Below are 24,998 nucleotides of genomic sequence, written 5' to 3'. Positions count from 1 at the left end.
TGTGCAATTGGTTTCTATCTGAACCGTTAGGCCTCCGCTGGGTTGACCGAGTCTAAAAGGCAACAACTTGTGCGGTGTGCTCAGGGGCACCGGCAAATGGAGAAATAACTGTGGCTTTGCGTGCACGTGGTGGCGACCACACCACCCGCTGGCACGTGGGCCGTTCTGGCCTTAATAGGTGCTCGCCAACAGCACTCACTGTTCGCGAGTACGTGTGTGTTTGTGTACACATTCATTTTACCCTAACTTCACCGTGGCACTGTGTGGAGAGCGCGTGCGTGCGTGAGGAGCGAGCGAGCGAGCGGGCGGGCGGGCGAGGTGTGTGCGTACTGGTCGGAGCTGTTCATCCTCCATTGCTCCCTCTTGAAGCCACCATTCTCCATCACCTCCTTGCCTCTGGACGGAACAATTATCGCTGGGTTGGGACCCGGAATGCAGGATTGCTTCACGTCTAGCCACAGACCACGTGTTTTACTTGGTCACTTTTCGACCGCGCAGCAAACTCAAGGTAATAGTCTTTCAAGATTGATACGTGAATAAACGTCGCTCCTATCACGAATTGCATTGTCTCTTTTACGGGAAAATTGGTCGATTCATTGAGCTAAGTGGGTTGATAGTTATTCTTCTAAAAGGGTTGTTTAAATATACATATTTTTATTGTTTAAGAACGTTTCTTTGAGCCGATTTAAATTATATTTGATCTACAAGTCGGGAATGCTTTGAAATAGATTAATGTTTTTATGATTTATGAAATATATTCATGTTTTTCAAACATTAACATTGGTCAAAATTCCAGTCGCAAAAAAAATATTAGCCGCTGATATAGAATATAGCGCATGGAAGTAAAATATAATAAATACACAATTTGTACAGGTTTAACAATCATTAAATCATTTTTAAAATGATCAGTGGAATGTAAGAAGTTGCAATATATACCATCCATTACATGTCAATTATATGTATGGTTATAACCAGTACTAAACTGTGCATGAATCTAAGATCTAACAGCATGTGTGCTTCTACATTGGTCTCACTGGCATTTCTCGTGGCGTCTATAGACATTCAAGAGAGCGGCGTGGAAGGGGTCGTGGAGCTGCTGACCTACAGCGAACGTGGCCACACCACGGAGAAGTTGTCGCAGAACACAGTGGGAGAGGTGCGGAAGCAGTACCCCGCCGCGGCCATCGCCATCATCATCACCACCGTGGTCATCATTAACGCACGGCGCAGCTAGAAAACTCATCGGAGAGCCCGTGCGGCACAACCGCCCAAAACCTATGCGGTAGAATCATCGTTAAGCACCCGCTCGCAAACGTGGCGCGGTGAGTGGCGTACACACGTTGTAAGCCAACGCCGGAGTTGGTGGATAGCGCAGAGAACATCGTCTTCGTGAGACGAGACACCAGCCGTGAGGGCTGTGAGGTAGGCCGTAGGAGATGGTCCAGGAATGTATTGTTGGTGTTGAGTCGTTCTTATTTCGTTTGCGGTGGGTTTTCTCCAGGCACTCTAGTTTTCTGCTCCATGCATCAAACACTCAATGGAGGGTGCAAGTTGGTGTGTTGTAATATTAAAGTCGTTGAAATGAATCTCAGACTAATATGTTTATCCCTCCTGAAGTTGCAATGTGAACCGACTAAATTGTTGCGCCACTAATTTAGCAAGGGTCATTCTAGTTTCGACAACAATACATCGGACTACTTGCAGTAATTTTCTGCATGCAGACAAGGTGATCACGTTGCCAACTTAAATATCGATCTTCTTTGGTTCTTTCGGTAAAGTCACGTAGAATGAGAATAAAATAATTATTGTGTTATTTTATTTTATCAATCTATTATTTTATTCTCATTCTACGTGACTTTACCGAAAGAACCAAAGAAGATGAATCATTGCAGTCACGAAAGCTTTAAATCGAAATTTAAATATCGATGTTATATTTTATTTTGTTTTCTGTCTGAAAGGTTATAGAAACGTCTGCAGAGGAAGACCTAGAAACCGTGACGCCCGAAGTCCATTTTGTTGTCAAAGCGACGTCCGTGAACCACAAGTTGAACCCCATCCCTGGCGCCGCCGCCATCGCCACCTCCTTGCCATCGCCGACATCTGCCGTTCAAACCGAACGCGCTGCCTCATCCTTGCAAGGCCCAACAGATGACAGCGCAGCCCCAGTAGCATTCGCCACGACACCTTCTTCTCCTCCTGCGCACGGCGCGACCAACCCAGGTAACACGACCGCGGCGCTCGTAGGATCCACGGCCCTCGGCGAGAATTTGAAAGTCACTGTCGCGCAAGCAACGCCGTCGCCAGCCACCGTCGCCGCAGAGCCGGTGCCCGTTACCCACGACGCACCGCGGCAGACGAGTTTCAGCGACACGTCCGGCGAGACGTCCACCCTCGAGGCGCCCCACACGCACACGCCTCGTCGTCCGCCCGCGGTCGCCAAGGCGACTGGGGGAAACGAAGGCGTCCGCGGCGGCGCCAACGGGCCGCCTCCGAGCGTCCAGGCCGTGAGCACCGCGGTCCGCAGCCAAACCACGACGCCGTTTCTCCACCGTCGCGCACGGCCGGCGTCTTGGGGGGCGGCCCCCTCGATGCTCCCGCGCGAGCCCAGGGCGCGACGAGCTCGCCCACCGTTTGGCAGGAGGATTTGTCGGCGGCGCACGAGCCCGGCCGGTGGCGTGGTGCGGGCGCAGGCGGGGACGAAAGCACTTTCGTCACGACGGCATCTCGAGGGCTGACGGGCTCAGAGCCCAGGCGAGAGAATCAAGTCTCCAATCCGTCCGGGAATGATCCACCAGATGCAACACCTTCACAAACGCCCTCAGGAAAACCGGCTGTCGCAAACAACATCGATTCAACTTTTGGGAGCGCTCACAGCAAAATGATTGGTGTGACAACAGGTACACATTCTTTACCACCTCCGCTTTCAGGAACCTTGGAAATATTTCCCAAACGGGTGGTCTCTGTTTCGGAACATTACCCCATGTCCTTCATTCCGCAACGTGCGGATAAAGTAAATGACCCATTCCAAACCTCTACGCCCTTGAGCACTCCGCAATCTCAGAGCCTGAGCGGATTGTCCCGTCACTCAGAAGAATCAATTTTCGCCGCTAATGATATACACGCCACAGATTTGCAATCGGGTGACGGGTTATCGTATATTCATGAGCTCCATGGCTCGGCAGTGGCTTTCATCACGTATGGCAGAGCTTGGGATCCGTCTTCAGAGCTCGGAAGGAGTGCTACGACCACCGGGGGAAGTAGAACACTCGCGTCATCCAAACCCGGTGTCAATGTGCCGTCGTTGCAAAGCAGTAGTGCGTCGTACCACCCTGCGAGCTCGGAGAAGGTGGAGCTAAAGACGAGTTCCCTAAACCTGCAGCCGTCGCTTGCTTTTGATACTTCCCCGGGAACTTTCGCTGCTGAGTTTACGACAGCTCGGTCTGGTCCGTCCGTGTCTGTAGCACAATCATCATCACCATCGTCGTTGTTGTCATCATTATCATCATCATCGTCATCACCACCTTCATTGTGGTTGTCAACTTCATCACTGCAGCACGCTTTCCTGCCTGTAACCGGCTCCCCCGATGTGTCACAAGTCTCACGTGTGACCCCAGACCCGAGCTTCAAAGTGCAAACCGCTGCTTTCACTGCTACCGAACCTTCTGGCTTCCCGTGGACAAACGCTGTGCATACTCACCACCCTGTTGCCGCTTCGCACTCGCCCACGGGCTTCCCGAGCGCTGGCCCAAATCCCTCCGGAAGCACGCTGCCCGCGACCGCTTCTAACGCCGCGACGAGTCCGGATCACCCCGAGCTTTCTAGAGTAGAGGGCTCCGCTACTCTTGCCGCCGCCGTGGCTGCTGTCGATCCGTCCGTGCGCACGTCCGGCTCTCCGGCGTTGACGGGCACGTCAGAAACGGCCGCGCTTTATTGGGCGTCGCGCCGCGAGAGGGGCGGTGTGCTGAGTACGGTGGCCGCGTCTTTGCCTACAGAGCCGTCCGCGAACGTCACGCCGTTACCCTCGCGAGCGGCGGCCGTCGCGAAAGCTGCGTCCGGAGATGAAGGAGCGCAGTCGTCGACGCAAGAGATGGAAAGTTCTGACACAACTACCTCCGCTTCTTCCTCCGCTGGTTATGATGTCAACAAGCTCAGCAATGCTGCCGGGTCAGCGCCGGAGCTAGCCGAAGAGAACTTTTTGCCGAGCGAATCCAGCGCTGTCGAAGTCACGGCAGCCAAAGACGAAACCACGGCGGTGGCGCACGGCAGCAGCGGGCGAGGTGGCGACGCGACCGAGGATGACGCCGGCGAAGGCGATGGCGGTGACGGAGCAACAAAGACGACGGAGTCCATGGGCGGGAAATCGAGCCGAGCCGACGCCGTGGCCCCGGATCCGGAGTCGTACGCCTCTGGGGAGGAGCGGGATGGCGAGACCGGCGCCGGCACGCTGCCCCCCGCGCCCTTATCCCCCACGGGAGGAGATCCCTCGGCGAAGGGAATCGCTCGGGAGGAGGCCGGAAAGGCCGTCTTGGGTGACAATCGTCAGTGGACCGACACGCCGGGGAAAGGGGAAGAGATTGTGCGGCAATCGGAGAGCGTGCTGGAGTCACTCCCTGCGATTCACACCGAGGTCATTGAGAGCGTGACCTCTAAGGAGCTCGACACAGGTGAGTGCCGTCGGCGGATCGGTCCGCAGGACGTCAGCCTTGACCAGATCACGGCCCCTTGGGGCAGGGTCGGCCCCGTTATAAACGTTGCTCGATAAATTGTGGCACGCACCTGCACGTGCAGTCGTTCAATCGGACTCTGGGCGATGGCTACTGCTTGGTCTTGACACGCGTGTCTAGTTTGTAGGCCATGTTTTTGTCGGTCAGCTGTGGGTCATAGGGGTTATTTGACCACAGACCACCTCGTTGGTGAGCGTGAGTTCGTGAAGGTGAAGAGCGGAGTCGTGAAGGGTAAAAGCGCAGTGGAGCAGTCGCTCTCGCTGCACTGGCCACCACATGCAGTGCTTTAGGGAATCGGGATGTGTTAAAAGAGCACAAAAACGTGGGTTGAGAGTCGCACCAAGAGGTGGCTTTTTGTTGTGGCTCAACGGTAGGAAAATTGTGACCAATCATAAATCAGGAGGACTCGCTGCATCACCCTGGAAGCACTCTCAGCGTGCGTGCGCTGCAGTCACCTCCACGTGCAATCACAGGCGCGTGTCAAACAATGCATTACAAATCTTGACTTAAAGCTTTCGTGACTGCAGGAATTCATTTACTAACACAGCTAAGGGTGGCTGCGTTAGTGAATGTAACTCAGAAACGAAACTGTGGGGGTGGCCATTGTATTGTGAGAGATTAGTGTAATGTAAAATGTAAAATGTAAGCTCGGAAAGAGCCATCGCCACATGGAGATGGAAAAGCATGGCAAGCCGCCCGTTATTTTTTCACCTGATGACGATTGCTTGTGTTGCGATCGAAACGTCGTGATATTTTATTATTTATTATTATTTTTATATCTACATCTACGAAAGACCCAAAGCAAATGCATTACAACTTTTTGTAAGGATGCCCCAACTTGTCACTGGTAACCCAAAGTGCATAATCATTTTATGGCGCAGCTTTGACACTTTTCTACGATAAATATTTTTGTATAAAATGCCCCTCACCGCAGTCAGCAGCGTGAACTTAATGTAGTGTATAGTGTAATAGTGCACTTGTACTCTCGTAAACTACCTTTGCGATTCAGTGTAGCTTGACCCATGCTGCTCAATTGCCTTAGTAAGTCGCGTTCACGTAGTCAGCGTCTTCATTTATTTTGGTGACAGTCTTAAGTGGAATGGATGACGCAGCCTGTCCAGTCGAAGTCGAGTCGTGGCCTGCGGGGTTCATCCCGTTATTCTTTTAGTCTCGTCGACTAGAACGGCCAAACATTCACTAAATAATCTCGTCATGGAACCTCCCTTGCCAGTATCAATATATAATCATTTTTTTACCTTTTCTGGCAATTAAACAGTTGTGTTAAGATGTTAAAACACCAAACTGAAACCTTTCGCAAGGAATCATGTCTGCATTCACCACACGTATACTTGTGGTGAACATGCAAACAAACAAAAAAATGCGCTGGTTGTGCAGACAGGATTCCTTGCAAAAGGTTTCAGTTTGGTGTTCTAACATCTTAACACAACTGGTTTATTTGCCAGAAAGGGTTAAACCTATTCTTATAAATAATCTCAGTCTGCGTCTTCGTTCCAACGCGTTAATCTCATCTCGCCATCGTCAATTGGCACGCTCGATGATTTTCATTGACTGAAATAAATCAACCACTGTGGTTACGAACACATTAATCACGTTTTTTTCTCACGCAAAATTAACACTCGTCTCGGGACCGTGGTCAGTCAAATAACGGATGCGGCCTGTGGGGTCAAATCTAAAAGAGCATTCATATTTGCGACTCTTCGTGCAACAGTTGCATTGCAGCAGGATGATCAAGGCCCTACCACAAGGCGGCAGTGCAGCCTGCTGTTAACTGTGCTATGCCAAGGCCTTACCACAAGGCGGCAGTGCAGTCTGCTGTTAACTGTGCTATGCCAAGGCCCTACCACAAGGCGGCAGTGCAGCCTGCTGTTAACTGTGCTATGCCAAGGCTCTACCACAAGGCGGCAGTGCAGCCTGCTGTTAATCGGTGTAACTCATTCGGGGGGGGGGGTGGGGGGGGACAATTCCAGGCATTGCGGTGGTGAAATCGATTCGAGTCAGATCTCAATTTGTCTCCACCCTTTTACATCGTTCCTCATTTACGCCGTCACTTTAATAGCACGTCGTCACTTTGTTATTACCACCGCTACCCGATTTGCGTCGCCTCAACCCCACACTCACGTCGCTGACCCATCGCTGTCAACCCCTCATCAGTGCCCTACCTTATTACAGACCAATTCAGACCGTATTGGTCACCCCGTGCCCTTTATAAATCTCAACGTTCATCCTACAAAGTCCCATCATAAGGCAGAAAGACAAAAACACTTGCAAAAATATATTTCTTTACTCAATGTCCCTGTACAAAAAGGTAAACTCGTGTAGGTTCACAGCTATGCTGACCGCATCATCGTCCATCCTTTCTCGTTATCCACCGCTTCAGCCTTCACCTCCACCACCACCTACCCTGTAAATCGCTTCGATTTACGTTTCGATGTAAACCGGGGTATTACTTTATTATTATTTATAGGCGCACGATGCAATGCATAGAATCATCAGTGTCATACATAATTATTTATGAATTAGTTTAGTTGTAAACAAATGCATTTAATAAGAGGCCAAAATTCTCAATGCGTGGCACTGTACAGCCTTGTGTGTGTGCGTGCACTCTACAGCCCTTTGGCAATCCACTGCTGGATGAGGGCCTCCGTACACTGTTGTAGGTCGTGGGGGTTATTTGACCATACTTCACCACGCTGGTCAGTGCGGGTTGGTGAAAGCATAGACGTGCACGCCATGTAAGTACATTACAATGTTGGCTCATTTGCTATTACATTACACCTAAACAAACATGTGCATGTTTTACGTTACATTCATGCGTAACGTTACATTCATGCGTAACGTTACATTCATGCGTAACGTTACATTCATGCGTAACGTTACATTCATGCGTAACGTTACATTCATGCGTAACGTATGCGCAAAACTGCAAATGAGACACAGAAATGGAGAACGGTACTAAGGACCGTACGAGCGATTATTTAAGCAAATTGCGACCTGCATCGTGACAATTCCTCAAGAGAATAATCTAAGTCTCTCAACAACGTGCACGGTAGAGGCCACACGATGTATGGAATCATACGACAGCACATTGATGATAATGCACCTGGGCCTTGAGCTGCATTGACAATAATACTATTATATCAATACACAGTCAAGTTATTTACATTTAAAGTCTCTGTTAATTCACTTACATTATTAATGGAGAGGATACGACTGATCCCGTTTTAACAGGATGCTTCAGTTAAGACGTACGATCTTCCCAATGCATTGCTGATATAGTGCAATGTAAATGTCACCGCATAGCTCCTCATGGGGTCTCTCCAATTGGACCTCCGTCACCCCAACATCCAGACAGAGGGATTATTAGCTCTTCGTCGTCATGATCTATCCACTGCTGTGCGAAGGATTCCCCACATTGCTGCCATCCCTTGCGGTCTTCTGATGCCATAATACATCCCTCACTCCTGCATAATAGTCCATCTCTCACTCCATATCTCACTCCATCTCTCACTCCATCTCCCACTCCATCTCTCACTTAATCTCTCACTCCATCTCTCACTCCATCTCTCACTTAATCTCTCACTCCATCTCTCACTCCATCTCTCACTCAATCTCTCACTCAATCTCTCACTCCATCTCTCACTCCATCTCCCACTCCATCTCTCACTCAATCTCTCACTCCATCTCCCACTCCATCTCTCACTCCATCTCTCACTTAATCTCTCACTCCATCTCTCACTCCATCTCCCACTCCATATCTCACTCCATCTCTCACTCCATCTCTCACTCCATCTCTCACTCCATCTCTCAATCTCTCACTCCATCTCCCACTCCATCTCTCACTCCATCTCTCACTTAATCTCTCACTCCATCTCTCACTCCATCTCCCACTCCATATCTCACTCCATCTCCCACTCCATCTCTCACTCCATCTCTTACTCCATCTCTCACTCAATCTCTCACTCCATCTCTCACTCCATCTCTCACTCCATCTCCTACTCCATCTCTCACTCCTGCATAATAGTCCATCTCTCACTCTAACTCTCACTCCATATCTCACTCCATCTCCTACTCCATCTCTCACTCCTGCATAATAGTCCATCTCTCACTCAATCTCTCACTCCATCTCCCACTCCATCTCTCACTCCATCTCTCACTCCATCTCCCACTCCATCTCTCACTTCATCTCTCACTCCATCTCCACTCCATCTCTCACTCCATCTCTCACTCTATCTCTCACTCCATATCTCACTCCATCTCCTACTCCATCTCTCACTCCTGCATAATAGTCCATCTCTCACTCAATCTCTCACTCCATCTCCCACTCCATCTCTCACTCCATCTCTCACTCCATCTCCCACTCCATCTCTCACTCCATCTCTCACTCCATCTCCCACTCCATCTCTCACTCTCACTCTCACTCCATCTCCCACTCCATCTCTCACTTCATCTCTCACTCCATCTCCACTCCATCTCTCACTCCATCTCTCACTCAATCTCTCACTCCATCTCCCACTCCATCTCTCACTCCATCTCTCACTCAATCGCTCACTTCATCTCTCACTCCATCTCTCACTCCATCTCTCACTCCATCTCTCACTCCATCTCCCACTCCATCTCTCACTTCATCTCTCACTCCATCTCCACTCCATCTCTCACTCCATCTCTCACTCTATCTCTCACTCCATATCTCACTCCATCTCCTACTCCATCTCTCACTCCTGCATAATAGTCCATCTCTCACTCAATCTCTCACTCCATCTCCCACTCCATCTCTCACTCCATCTCTCACTCCATCTCCCACTCCATCTCTCACTCCATCTCTCACTCCATCTCCCACTCCATCTCTCACTCTCACTCTCACTCCATCTCCCACTCCATCTCTCACTTCATCTCTCACTCCATCTCCACTCCATCTCTCACTCCATCTCTCACTCAATCTCTCACTCCATCTCCCACTCCATCTCTCACTCCATCTCTCACTCAATCGCTCACTTCATCTCTCACTCCATCTCTCACTCCATATCTCACTCCATCTCCCACTCCATCTCTCACTCCATCTCTCACTCAATCTCTCACTCCATCTCTCACTCAATCTCTCACTCCATCTCTCACTGCATCTCCCACTCCATCTCTCACTCCATCTCCCACTCCATCTCTCACTCCATCTCTCGCTCCACCTCTCACTCCATCTCTCACTCAATCTCTCACTCCATCTCTCACTCCATCTCCCACTCCATCTCTCACTCCATCTCTCACTCCATCTCTCACTCCAATTCTCACTCTATCTCCCACTCCTGCACATGAGATGATCTCATCGTTCCATCTCCACGACGGTAGTCCTCTCGGGGTGTATTCCTTCCTGAGGCCATCGTCCCTTGCGGCTGTGTGCACTGCCCAATCCCTCGTGTGCTTTACTTGACAGGCAAAGGGACGTCTCTAATTTGCATTTGTTCTCCGATCTGTGTGTTCCTCCTCTTTCTGGCTCTCCGTGCAATTCCAAGCGTGCACCCCTCCACGTGTCTTTGTGCATTCATCAACTTTGTGTGTTCCGTGTTCTTTGTCAATGTCCATACTTGAGATCCATATGTCAGTATTTGTCTCTTTATGCTCCACGTACTCAGCTATAGTGGATAATAAGGTTGCTTTCTCCTGAAAGTGACAAGTCGTCCTTCGTTCTTTCGGTAAAGTTACGTTGAAGGGAAACAATAACATAATAAAATATATAAAAAGTCTTCCTTCCATAAAAAAATGGTTCGTATGCAGTCAAATTAATAAATAGTTGGCTACGTACGGTGCGCAATAAGTTCAACATACATTACGTAATTATTCGACTCTTTAAGTAAGCAAAACGGAACAATGGTAAGCCATTGTAAATCGTGAGTATTTTGCAATTGTTTAGGTATACAGTATGAAGCAGGTGTGATGAATAATTAGGTGTGTATCAATGCGCCCACTTGCAATTACAGTAGATGAACGGCCATGATTTGGGATTTCAATTTAACTAAATAATCAATTTGTTTTTCTGATTATGATAAATATAGCAGCCTCTAGTGGCGGCAGGGATCACGTGAGTCCGTTATGAAATTTGCACGAATGGTAAATAATTGATTTTTTCACGCCCAAGTGTGTGGTGGAGCGAGGACATTGTGTTCGGCGCTCTGCCCTCTGAACCTCGACGTCTGAGTTTGATTCTCGACCGCATTCAACACAAGTGGCAAGTGACGCCTGAAACTGCCCTGGGCCCCGTACTACCAACCCACGCTAAGTAGCGTGGTAAAGTTTGGTCAACCAATCCCCATGGCTGACTTGGTGTGGGGAGATCTCCATCCGGTAGTGGAATGACAAAAGGCCCATTAATTATGATTGTAAAAATCTATTTTAAGGAATGAATCGTTTCATCGTTACACCACCTCTGATCGTGGTAACAGCAAAGTATTTCGAGAAAATAAAATAAATGTTATCTACGGCTGCCATTGGAGAACCATTAGTCTCAGATGAATCTGCAGGTCACTGGATACCACTTTGGCCTGTCGCTGTCAAATTTTCCATCTAAATAGTCCAGCATGACTTAACAAATAAACAAGCATAGTTGGAATCGATTACCAAAACAAAACAAAAAGACATCTCGAAGAATAAACTGACCAGTTAGCGGGAACCCAAGCTGGTGTGCAGTTTTAATTTCGATTCAAGGGCTATGGGAACGATTCGCTGCCACGCGCAGAGTGGCTGCTGTTTACGTCTGCTGACTGCGAGGGGGCAGTGCCACAAGATCCTCCCGTGCCTCTCGCACACGTGGTGGGTTGTCAGGGTAGGCAGCGCGACAGGGAACGCCGTGTCCATTCAGCAGTGGGGCCGGTCGCCTGACATCTCTCGCCACGATGGCTATGAGATGTTAACTACCTCGCCTGGTATGCAGGAGGTCGTGGGTTCGCTGCAGACCCCAACGCCTGCTGTATATTTGGAGTCTGCGTGTCTCTCTCCCCGTGGTCGCGTGGATTTTTCTCCGTGTCGTCCAGATTTTCCCTCCACATTGAGAAGCAACAATCACGCGTTTGGAGTATTTGGCTGCTATACATTTCCACGTGGTAAGCCACTTTGTTGAGCTACCATTTGTGGCCAGGATGCTTCTGAATGAGAGCTATGCAGCTCAGTGGGCCTTACCTGGTAAAATAGTAAAGTAAAATATTTTAGTTTTCGTTTTCTCGCTGCCACCGCTCTCACTCCCACGCTGCTCCCATCTCTCAACCATCGCCCTCCCTCCCCGCGTCGCCTCGTCACACGGTGCGTGTCGTCGTCATCCCCCCCCACCGCCGTCTTCATCGTGATGACGCCACCGTGCGCTCTTGTGACGTCTCGCCGTGCTGGCGAGGAGTCGTCGTCACCCTACGCACTGCCGTCGCCCTACCCATCGTCGTGTCATTTTTCACCCCATTCTCCGTCCCTCCATCGTGCCCCCCCCCCCCCCCACTTCCACTTCACCGTGTTCACTTTGCCGCACGCTGTTGAGCGCGTGCGGTGGTGAGCGCCATCCTTTGTGCGTGCGTTGTGTGTACTTTCATTGCTCAATAAACGCCGTTTGTCCCCCGTCCCCCGCTCCCTTGTAGTTTCATTCATTGGCGTGAGTCCGATCCCCGCTTCTGCATCACATCGCGTGCCCGCGTGTGCTTCCTACCCTGACGTGTCCCCTCTGTGTGTGCGTCGTGACTTCTGTCCCGCACGTGTTTCGGTCCACTGCACCAATTGTAACATTTGTTCTGCCGTGCGTGTCCATGCTAAGCGACTCATCTGCGATGCCGTACATTTAATTAAAATACGTGTTTAAGTGTTTCATTTGATTTCCACGTGTAAACTATGTGGATGAATGCTGTCTTTTGCATTCATGTGTTCTCGACTGCATATTATTATTATTCATGGCTGAATTTGTATTTCCAAAATGAGGATATGTATTGTTAGAAATATGATATGCAGTTTAGCGAAGGCAAACCTTAATTCAAAATGCACTTTTTTTTAAAATCCGGTGTAAAATACAACGAATTGTGATGTTAGAAATGCAGTTCCCCGATGCTCCCTCGAGAATAACTCTCAGACAATAATTGCAAGGGTCACTTGTGCGAAATTAACATTGCCTTAAGTTTCATGTATTACAAACATCACTCTGCCTTCACGTTCCAAGATATCCGTGCGTTTTAAGAAGCGCTTTTAATTTTAAGGGTGCATTTGTTTCAAATGCTAATCCAAATAAATATTTGGCAATTACAGTAAGGTTAGTTTAACACGTAGGCTTTCGCGACCAATAGTATTCATAATACAGTTTTTGGGGGGGGCTAGATCGCGTCAGTATAAACGTGTCGTAACCCTCCACCACCCTACACAGCCAGTAAGGTTTGTCACGTAAACAACAACGCGCCAATTAGTTTGCTACTTCAGCCCACCGGTGTGTTGGAGAGTAAATCCACAACGTTTTTGCAATCTGAGTAGTATGCACAGTCAGGTTGTTGTACAACTTTTGGGATTGATGACAATGAGCTGAACATTTTATATTCGTGTACATTCTATATACATACACATTTGTACAATACATGTCACATATGCCATGTGACATGCATGTGGCATGTTAGGAATTATATCTTCCTGCTTGGTTGTGAGGAGTACACCAGTGTGTGGTGTTCAACCGATTACTTTCCATTGTTTGGGTTTTCTCATAATTTACAGAGTGTTGCATTTTAATCATAACCACTGTCAATCACTCATTACTAAGAAATCCAAACTAAATCATTAAACATATCAGCCCCATAATTAACCAGATGTTACTCAAAGCGTTTCGCGCAAGTGACGAGATGTTGAGAAATGTTACATTTCATTGAGGCTTTAGCAATATAGCCCAGCTTTTTTGGGGGGAAATGTTCCAAAACAAATGTAATTAAGCTGAAATTGCTCATCGCAAAAACAGCTGTTTGTGTCCAAACAAATGTTTGCTGACGCATTTAATTTTACCCGCCCGTGCAGTGCTACCGGATGGTTGGAATTTGTCAGCAAGATAGAACAAACTGATGCAATCGGTTAATCGGTGTACGATCACCGGAGGAATGGATGTAATTACTCCTACGCAATAGCCTAGCTGTATAATCATGCCACACGTTCGCATGTGCGGATCATCGCTCAGAGAGAAGCCCTGCAGAAGTACAAATGCGCCAGTCCAGCCCATATCTGCGCATGTGAGGTTACATAGTGCGACCAGGACTCTTCGATCTTCGCAAGGGATGTTCACAATTATAAATCCGCCCCCCACCTCTGTTGCCATTGTTGCTGCCACTGGGTTTATAATTCAGCTTCACCGCAATTTCTGTTGACCCGAGTGTTTCTGGCAAACACGTGTGTGTGTGGTGGTGGTGCCACAGCGGGAGCGGTGGTGTAGCGGTTAGCGCGCTGCGCTACGAACGGCCAACACCGGTGACGATTATCTGAACCGGTTCTGGGCCTCACCTAGGTCGACTCAGCCTCCAATGAGTACCTGGTGCGATGTGTAAGCATCGCCACTAGGGAGACAAAGGCGGCCGGGCGTGGTGTTGGTCTCCCACCCCTTCGTGTGCCGTGCCGGCCTTTATAGGTGCTCGCTAACAGCACTTGCCCCTACAGTCTGTTACAGGCTATACGGGGGATCTTTGTCTTTGACCACAGCTATCAAGTTGAAATAATGTACGATTTCTCGTGTATCTTCTGTGCTGTATATGTTATGGTTCGCCGCACGTGGCACCTGTTTCTGGTTGTCCTCACGGGGGACTGACACCTGCCGTAGTCGCCTGGATTTTGTCTCCGGGGCCTCTCGTTTCGCCCTCCACATTTAAAAAAAAATAATGCCGACCGTAACATCTCCACACGCGACGATGTCAGCCACTATCGATGGGCTATCGTGCGTGGCCAGGTCGCCTCTGAAAAAAACATCTCACGGCTCAGTGGGCTTTACCTGGCGAAAGTAAAACAGTCGAGCGAGGCCGGAACTTGGTGCTCCATGCAGCCCAGACGAGGCGTCAGGATCCCAACTCTCATCCAGACAAAACGACGGGACGCCCGCGATGGAGCCTGCGCGCGGGGTGAACATTCGGTGTCGGCGAGCGTGAAGCGGCGCGACCTCCGCGTCTCTGTGTCCGAGTGCAGGGAACGTCAGCCGCCAGCTCGGAGTGGACGTGGGGGGCAACGTCTTCGTGCCGCTGCTCGTCGTATCGTCGCTCACCTTCCTCTGCCTCGTGCTGCTCATCTCCGTGCTCATCTACTGGAGGTGCGCGACGAAAAGCATCGACGCGATTCGTTCAGCAATGCTCGCCACTCAGCTGTAACGCTCGCCACTCAGCTGTAACGCTCGCCACTCAGCTGTAACACTCACCACTCAGCTATAACACTCGCCACTCAGCTATAACACTCACCACTCAGCTATAACACTCGCCACTCAGCTATAACGCTCGCCACTCAGCTATAACACTCGCCACTCAGCTGTAACACTCACCACTCAGCTATAACGCTCGCCACTCACCTATAACACTCACCACTCAGCTATAACACTCACCACTCAGCTATAACACTCGCCACTCAGCTATAACACTCACCACTCAGCTGTAACACTCGCCACTCAGCTATAACACTCACCACTCAGCTATAACACTCGCCACTCAGCTGTAACACTCGCCACTCAGCTATAACACTCGCCACTCAGCTATAACACTCGCCACTCAGCTATAACACTCGCCACTCAGCAATAACGCTCGCCACTCAGCTATAACACTCACCACTCAGCTGTAACACTCGCCACTCAGCTATAACGCTCGCAACTCAGCTATAACACTCGCCACTCAGCTGTAACACTCGCCACTCAGCTATAACACTCGCCACTCAGCAATAACGCTCGCCACTCAGCTATAACACTCACCACTCAGCTGTAACACTCGCCACTCAGCTATAACGCTCGCCACTCAGCTATAACAATCGCCACTCAGCTATAACACTCGCCACTCAGCTATAACGCTCGCCACTCAGCTATAACACTCGCCACTCAGCTATAACGCTCGCCACTCAGCTATTACACTCACCACTCAGCTATAACACTCGCCACTCAGCTATAACACTCGCCACTCAGCTATAACACTCACCACTCAGCTATAACGCTCGCCACTCAGCTATAACACTCGCCACTCAGCTTTAACACTCGCCACTCAGCTATAACACTCACCACTCAGCTATAACACTCGCCACTCAGCTATAACACTCGCCACTCAGCTATAACGCTCGCCACTCAGCTATAACACTCGCCACTCAGCTATAACAATCGCCACTCAGCTATAACACTCGCCACTCAGCTATAACGCTCGCCACTCAGCTATAACACTCGCCACTCAGCTATAACGCTCGCCACTCAGCTATTACACTCACCACTCAGCTATAACACTCGCCACTCAGCTATAACACTCACCACTCAGCTATAACGCTCGCCACTCAGCTATAACACTCGCCACTCAGCTTTAACACTCGCCACTCAGCTATAACACTCACCACTCAGCTATAACACTCGCCACTCAGCTATAACACTCGCCACTCAGCTAAAACACTCGCCACTCAGCTATAACGCTCGCCACTCAGCTATAACACTCGCCACTCAGCTATAACACTCGCCACTCAGCTATAACACTCACCACTCAGCTATAACACTTGCCACTCAACTATAACACTCGCCACTCAGCTATAACACTCACCACTCAGCTATAACACTCGCCACTCAGCTATAACACTCGCCACTCAGCTATAACACTCGCCACTCAGCTATAACACTCGCCACTCAGCTATAACACTCACCACTCAGCTATAAAACTCGCCACTCAGCTGTAACACTCGCCACTCAGCTATAACACTCGCCACTCAGCTATAACACTCGCCACTCAGCTATAACACTCGCCACTCAGCTATAACACTCGCCACTCAGCTGTAACACTCGCCACTCAGCTATAACACTCGCCACTCAGCTATAACACTCGCCACTCAGCTGTAACACTCGCCACTCAGCTATAACACTCGCCACTCAGCTATAACACTCGCCACTCAGCAATAACGCTCGCCACTCAGCTATAACACTCACCACTCAGCTGTAACACTGGCCACTCAGCTATAACACTCGCCACTCAGCTATAACACTCACCACTCAGCTATAACGCTCGCCACTCAGCTATAACACTCGCAACTCAGCTATAACACTCGCCACTCAGCTATAACACTCGCCACTCAGCTATAACACTCACCACTCAGCTATAACGCTCGCCACTCAGCTATAACACTCGCCACTCAGCTATAACGCTCGCCACTCAGCTATTACACTCACCACTCAGCTATAACACTCGCCACTCAGCTATAACACTCACCACTCAGCTATAACGCTCGCCACTCAGCTATAACACTCGCCACTCAGCTTTAACACTCGCCACTCAGCTATAACACTCACCACTCAGCTATAACACTCGCCACTCAGCTATAACACTCGCCACTCAGCTAAAACACTCGCCACTCAGCTATAACGCTCGCCACTCAGCTATAACACTCGCCACTCAGCTATAACACTCGCCACTCAGCTATAACACTCACCACTCAGCTATAACACTTGCCACTCAACTATAACACTCGCCACTCAGCTATAACACTCACCACTCAGCTATAACACTCGCCACTCAGCTATAACACTCGCCACTCAGCTATAACACTCGCCACTCAGCTATAACACTCGCCACTCAGCTATAACACTCACCACTCAGCTATAAAACTCGCCACTCAGCTGTAACACTCGCCACTCAGCTATAACACTCGCCACTCAGCTATAACACTCGCCACTCAGCTATAACACTCGCCACTCAGCTATAACACTCGCCACTCAGCTGTAACACTCGCCACTCAGCTATAACACTCGCCACTCAGCTATAACACTCGCCACTCAGCTGTAACACTCGCCACTCAGCTATAACACTCGCCACTCAGCTATAACACTCGCCACTCAGCAATAACGCTCGCCACTCAGCTATAACACTCACCACTCAGCTGTAACACTGGCCACTCAGCTATAACACTCGCCACTCAGCTATAACACTCACCACTCAGCTATAACGCTCGCCACTCAGCTATAACACTCGCCACTCAGCTATAACGCTCGCCACTCAGCTGTAACACTCGCCACTCAGCTATAACACTCGCCACTCAGCTATAACACTCGCCACTCAGCTATAACGCTCGCCACTCAGCTATAACACTCACCACTCAGCTGTAACACTCGCCACTCAGCTATAACGCTCGCAACTCAGCTATAACAATCGCCACTCAGCTATAACACTCGCCACTCAGCTATAACGCTCGCCACTCAGCTATAACACTCGCCACTCAGCTGTAACGCTCGCCACTCAGCTATAACACTCACCACTCAGCTACAACACTCGCCACTCAGCTATAACGCTCGCCACTCAGCTAAAACACTCGCCACTCAGCTATAACACTCACCACTCAGCTATAACGCTCGCCACTCAGCTATAACACTCGCCACTCAGCTATAACACTCGCCACTCAGCTATAACACTCGCCACTCAGCTGTAACACTCACCACTCAGCTATAACACTCGCCACTCAGCTATAACGCTCGCCACTCAGCTATAACACTCGCCACTCAGCTATAACACTCGCCACTCAACTATAACACTCACCACTCAGCTATAACACTCGCCACTCAGCTATAACACTCGCCACTCAGCTGTAACACTCGCCACTCAGCTATAACACTCGCCACTCAGCTATAACACTCGCCACTCAGCTATAACACTCGCCACTCAGCTATAACACTCACCACTCAGCTATAACACTCGCCACTCAGCTATAACACTCACCACTCAGCTATAACACTCACCACTTAGCTGTAACACTCACCACTCAGCTATAACACTCGCCACTCAGCTATAACACTCGCCACTCAGCTATAACACTCACCACTCAGCTATAACGCTCGCCACTCAGCTATAACACTCGCCACTCAGCTTTAACACTCGCCACTCAGCTATAACACTCACCACTCAGCTATAACACTCGCCACTCAGCTATAACACTCGCCACTCAGCTAAAACACTCGCCACTCAGCTATAACGCTCGCCACTCAGCTATAACACTCGCCACTCAGCTATAACACTCGCCACTCAGCTATAACACTCACCACTCAGCTATAACACTTGCCACTCAACTATAACACTCGCCACTCAGCTATAACACTCACCACTCAGCTATAACACTCGCCACTCAGCTATAACACTCGCCACTCAGCTATAACACTCGCCACTCAGCTATAACACTCACCACTCAGCTATAAAACTCGCCACTCAGCTGTAACACTCGCCACTCAGCTATAACACTCGCCACTCAGCTATAACACTCGCCACTCAGCTATAACACTCGCCACTCAGCTATAACACTCGCCACTCAGCTGTAACACTCGCCACTCAGCTATAACACTCGCCACTCAGCTATAACACTCGCCACTCAGCTGTAACACTCGCCACTCAGCTATAACACTCGCCACTCAGCTATAACACTCGCCACTCAGCAATAACGCTCGCCACTCAGCTATAACACTCACCACTCAGCTGTAACACTGGCCACTCAGCTATAACACTCGCCACTCAGCTATAACACTCACCACTCAGCTATAACGCTCGCCACTCAGCTATAACACTCGCCACTCAGCTATAACGCTCGCCACTCAGCTGTAACACTCGCCACTCAGCTATAACACTCGCCACTCAGCTATAACACTCGCCACTCAGCTATAACGCTCGCCACTCAGCTATAACACTCACCACTCAGCTGTAACACTCGCCACTCAGCTATAACGCTCGCAACTCAGCTATAACAATCGCCACTCAGCTATAACACTCGCCACTCAGCTATAACGCTCGCCACTCAGCTATAACACTCGCCACTCAGCTGTAACGCTCGCCACTCAGCTATAACACTCACCACTCAGCTACAACACTCGCCACTCAGCTATAACGCTCGCCACTCAGCTAAAACACTCGCCACTCAGCTATAACACTCACCACTCAGCTATAACGCTCGCCACTCAGCTATAACACTCGCCACTCAGCTATAACACTCGCCACTCAGCTATAACACTCGCCACTCAGCTATAACACTCGCCACTCAGCTATAACGCTCGCCACTCAGCTATAACACTCGCCACTCAGCTATAACACTCGCCACTCAACTATAACACTCACCACTCAGCTATAACACTCGCCACTCAGCTATAACACTCGCCACTCAGCTGTAACACTCGCCACTCAGCTATAACACTCGCCACTCAGCTATAACACTCGCCACTCAGCTATAACACTCGCCACTCAGCTATAACACTCGCCACTCAGCTATAACACTCACCACTCAGCTATAACACTCGCCACTCAGCTATAACACTCACCACTCAGCTATAACACTCACCACTTAGCTGTAACACTCACCACTCAGCTATAACACTCGCCACTCAGCTATAACACTCGCCACTCAGCTATAACACTCGCCACTCAGCTATAACGCTCGCCACTCAGCTATAACACTCGCCATTGAGCTATAACACTCGCCACTCAGCTGTAACACTCGCCACTCAGCTATAACGCTCGCCACTCAGCTATAACACTCGCCACTGAGCTATAACGCTCGCCACTCAGCTATAACGCTCGCCACTCAGCTATACCGCTCGCCACTCAGCTATAACGCTCGCCACTCAGCTATAACGCTCGCCACACGGCTATAACACTCGCCACTCAGCTATAACGCTCGCCACTCAGCTATAACACTCGCAACTCAGCTATAACACTCGCCACTCAGCTATAACACTCGCCACTCAGCTATAACACTCACCACTCAGCTATAACACTCGCCACTCAGCTATAACACTCGCCACTCAGCTATAACACTCACCACTCAGCTATAACACTCGCCACTCACCTATAACACTCGCCACTCAGCTGTAACACTCGCCACTCAGCTATAACACTCGCCACTCAGCTATAACACTCACCACTCAGCTATAACGCTCACCACTCAGCTATAACGCTCGCCACTCAGCTATAACACACGCCACTCAGCTATAACACTCACCACTCAGCTATAACACTCGCCACTCAGCTATAACACTCGCCACTCAGCTATAACACTCACCACTCAGCCATAACACTCACCACTCAGCTATAACGCTTGCCGCACGCCTGTACGCGCATGTAATAACCACTCGACGTTATTGATACCACTGATATCTGAAACAGTGTTGGGCCTCTCCCCTAGGTCGACTCAGCCTCAAATGAGTACCTGTTGCAGTGTGTAAGCATCGGCATCTGGGGAGACAAAGGCAGCCGAGCATGGCGTTGGCCACCCCTCTCCCTCGCGTGGCGTTCCGGCCTCAGTCGTAGCTCGCGAGCTGCACTCGCCCCTGGAGTGTGTGAATCACGATGAGCGGGGATCTTCGTCTGTGTGTGTGCGTGTGTGCGCACGCGCGTGCGCTTTTCAATTTAGCAGAAACAAACAGGCGACGGTGAATTCCAGCTGAGACAGAAACGGGAGAGCTGGGTTGAGGGGCATTTTAAACCTGGATGGCCTCAAGCATCCTTTAAAGTCGAATGTTTCCTGGGGTGGGGGCATGACAGGGAGCGTGTGCTTCCTAAGTAATTGGCTGTTCCACCGTTCGGGCAGCCCTGCCAGGGAGATTCCTCTCGCCTCTGTTTTGACGACAAATCCACTGCGTTGTCAGAAGAAGCATCATCGGCTGCGCCAGAGGAGCGATTGTGCAGGAGTGTGTCGCATGGATTATCGAGAAGAAAGCGCGTGTGTGTGATTATGTGTGTGTGTATGTGTGGCTGGGTCATGTAGCCCGCATGCCCAGCCACCGCATGCCGAAACAGCTTTTGTTTGGCCGGATTGAGGGGGCTAAGCGGGCGCGGCACGGGCTAGAGAAGAGATGGAGTGATGTGGTACAGGAGGACGTGGAGCTGAGTGGACTTGCCGATGACTGGTACCAGCGGTGTCAAGATCGGCCTCTGTGGAGGAGGCTCGTGAAGGATGCTACTGGGCAGTTGGAGGCAGTCGCCCTCCAACAACAACGGAGGGCGGAGGAGCGACGCTCACAACAGCGAGCGGAGCGCCGGGTGGCTAAAGCACAGCAGGTTGGCACAGTAGGGGGCACAGGTGGTGCATCAGCCAGTCATCTCAGTCAGTCGACCCGTGGCACCTGGGTCTGCCCCGTGACCTCCTGCCAGCGGGCGTTCGACACTTCACGTGGCCTCAGGGTGCACATAGCCTGGCACAAGCGTCGTGGTGACGTCACCGCCACTTAGTGGCGAATGGCGGTTGTTGTTGTTGTTGTTGTGTATGTGTGTGTGCGTTAATGTGTGGGGAGCGGTAGTGTAGCGGTTAGTGCGCTGCGCTATAAACCTGGCGACCCGGGTTCGATTCCCGCTCACGGCCAACACTAGTGACGATTATCTGAACCGGTCCTGGGCCTCCCCTAGGTCGACTCAGCCTCAAATGAGTACCTGGTGCGGTGGATAAAAACATTGCCACTGGGGAGACAAAGGCAGTCGGGCGTAGTGCTGGCCACCCACCCCCTCGTGTACCGTTCCGGCCTTCATAGGTGCTCGCTAACAGCACTTGCCCCAACAGTCTGTTAAGGCTATACGGGGAATCTTTGTGTCTTTGTTAACGTGTGCAAGGCCTGCTCTTGGTGGTGTGGTTAAGAATAATGTTATTAATTTTTGTTGTAAGCCGCAAGATTGTGTACTCGTTATAGGGTGGAACATTGAATTGTAGGCATCAAGAGTTAGGCGTAGTTGATTCTCAACAGATAAAATATATCTCTCTGTGGCGTCTTAATGTACAGTACTGGTATTATGGCTTCAGTTTGACTGCATCTTGCGTTGGCACAGCGTGAGTAGACTATCATGTGATGAAAGTGAGCGGGCTTGGGCATAAAGCAGCTGGAAGAGATGGTGACCGATGGATGAGACTGGTTACAGATTGGCAGCCAAAGGAGAGAATTCATTCTCAAGGATCACCGCTGTGTGCAGCAGGACGATTGCACGTGGCATCCCACGACAGGTGGATGATGATGATAATGATGATTGATCAGCGAAGCCTTGTCATAATTAATTATTTTAATAAAATAATTTTCATCATCATCCCTCCATCTATCGTCTGGGGTTGGCAAAATGAGCATCACGTGGTGAGGCTGCACGATCCCTGGGAAGTCACTTAAGGGTTATATTCAAGTCTAGACGAGTCACTGCCATGGGAATGTGGATTTGACACCGTGTCTCATAAACAGGCACTGCAGGCTAGCGCTGTCTAGTGCTTAAGAGGGCACATGGGACACTGCATGTTTTTAAACAGCGGTACAGTACAGAGAGACAGCGGTACGTTTTGACTCCATTTTAGTTCAGTTCATTTATTAGCTACAGCTCTGAGAGCCATTCGGCTCTTGAATCGGGTGCAACCGCAACAACCAGAAGTCTGCACGGCTGTGGATGAACTCTGGGCTGAATGTAGGAGGTGCAAATGTGTCACGTTTACAACCTCTTGACCAAATGCTCGCGTATATAAAGGCATGCACATTTAAACAATACAAACAAGGCGGCATGCAATTCTGCACAAACCGAAAGCAGTGATGATTGGCGAGAAAGGAACAGCCTCGTATACTTAAAGAGCAAAATCCATGCCGTGTCATCCGTCGTGTTTACCGATGGGCCAGACTTCTCGAATCCCCGTACCGTGTCGTATCAACGCACGGAAAGTGGATTGCCGAATGCGTGTATCTCGTCGTCGAACATTCATCTTGGCTGCGAGCCCACGCTTGCCGGTCAGGCGCTCAGGTCAGCTGCGAGGCACAGCGACAGCGAAGTTGTTACTGGGAGGTGACTCCTCACGCACGTGCCATCACTGTGCAGAATTGCATGCCGCCTTGTTTTTATTATTTATAAATGTGCATGCCTTTATATACGCGAGCATTTGGTCAAGAGGATGTAAACGTGACACATTTCTAATCCGAGTCCCCCCCCACCTCCTACATTCAGCCCAGAGTTCATTCACAGCCGTGCTGACTTCTGCGAGACTTCCTGTTCCAGGCGTCTCTCCCACTCGCGTTCGGGCTGCCCGGCTGCCCTTGGGAGCCCTCTCCACGCTGCCCTGTCGTGCGCCACATCGCCCCCCCCCCTACCGCCACCTCTTCTTCTGCCTTCTTCTGCTCTTGATCTCTTTCCTTCCGCTCGCATCACTCGCCACCTACTGACCCACGTCATTTCCCTGTCGTCTCTCAACACCACCGAATCACACCGGAGCCTTTTCTCTCTCTCTCTCTCTCATCTTCTCCGCGATTTGTACCACCTTGGGGGGGGGGAGGTCTTCCTCTCGCTTCTTCAAGTCTCACCCTGCCTTTCCTCGTTAAACCCCAACATCCACCGCAACTACTCGTTCATACATTACGAGCACATCCCATTCTGACGATGAGTTCACTTCGCCACGCGCTCACGTGTCACCTGTCACCGTGCCTATCAATGAACACGTCCGTCCGTGAACGACGTCAACGCCGAATGACTCTGCCGCGAGCATGCCCGCGCAAAACATCTCCGTCGTAGCAATCGATGATCAATTACCCTCCACGTCCCAACACCGCTGTTGCTCAGCCCGTACAGAGCAGCATCAACAAACGTCAATCAAAGTGACCCCCCCCACCGCTCTGCATGCCCGTTTCATCTTCGCGTCTCCCGTGCGCGCACGGCGCACAAAAGGGGTTTGTCTCTGGCTCCCTTGCTCGACACGGGGTCGTTTTCAAAGTCGCCGCCTCCTCCGTCTCGACCTGGGCTCACTTTGACGACAACCCAAGCACCCCTCGTCATTCTCAGTCACCGCTGTGCAGCAGTGAAGTTGAAAACAAACCAAAAAGTTCACGCGACAAAAAGATTGTGGCCGTCGCCTGCTGTGTTTAAAAAAAAAAAACAATATTCCACGAGCACATGAATTTCATATTTATTCCCCTGCTATGTTTTGACACTCGGCGTCGTTACATCGGCGTGCGTGCGACATGAAAGGCTCCCTCCACGCCTCTCGTCAACGCGACATTTTCAAGGCGCGCCTCTCGCTCTGTCTGCAGCAGCAGCAGCGGCATCCCTCGGGCCGCGAGGCTTCAAGACAATGGACTGCGCCTCC

General features: G+C 50.3%; 1 protein-coding gene across 1 annotated transcript in view; it reads left to right on the top strand.

The window, feature by feature from the left end:
* LOC116947433 (receptor-type tyrosine-protein phosphatase gamma-like) overlaps positions 1-24,998 on the top strand; it is a 188,386-nt gene that overhangs the window by 109,510 nt on the left and 53,878 nt on the right. Inside the window, 5 exon segments of the mRNA XM_032963163.2 lie at positions 1,059-1,156; positions 1,959-2,729; positions 2,732-2,897; positions 3,993-4,664; positions 14,901-15,021. Of these exon segments, the coding sequence (XP_032819054.2) occupies positions 1,059-1,156; positions 1,959-2,729; positions 2,732-2,897; positions 3,993-4,664; positions 14,901-15,021 (1,828 nt within the window).

Source organism: Petromyzon marinus, chromosome 30 (assembly GCF_048934315.1).
Source record: "Petromyzon marinus isolate PM22_M1 ecotype Great Lakes invasive population chromosome 30, UKy_Petmar_22M1.pri1.0, whole genome shotgun sequence".
In the NCBI taxonomy this organism is placed as follows: Eukaryota; Metazoa; Chordata; class Hyperoartia; order Petromyzontiformes; family Petromyzontidae; genus Petromyzon; species Petromyzon marinus.
Note: the sequence above shows the minus strand (reverse complement) of the source record. Positions and strands in the feature narration are given on the sequence as shown.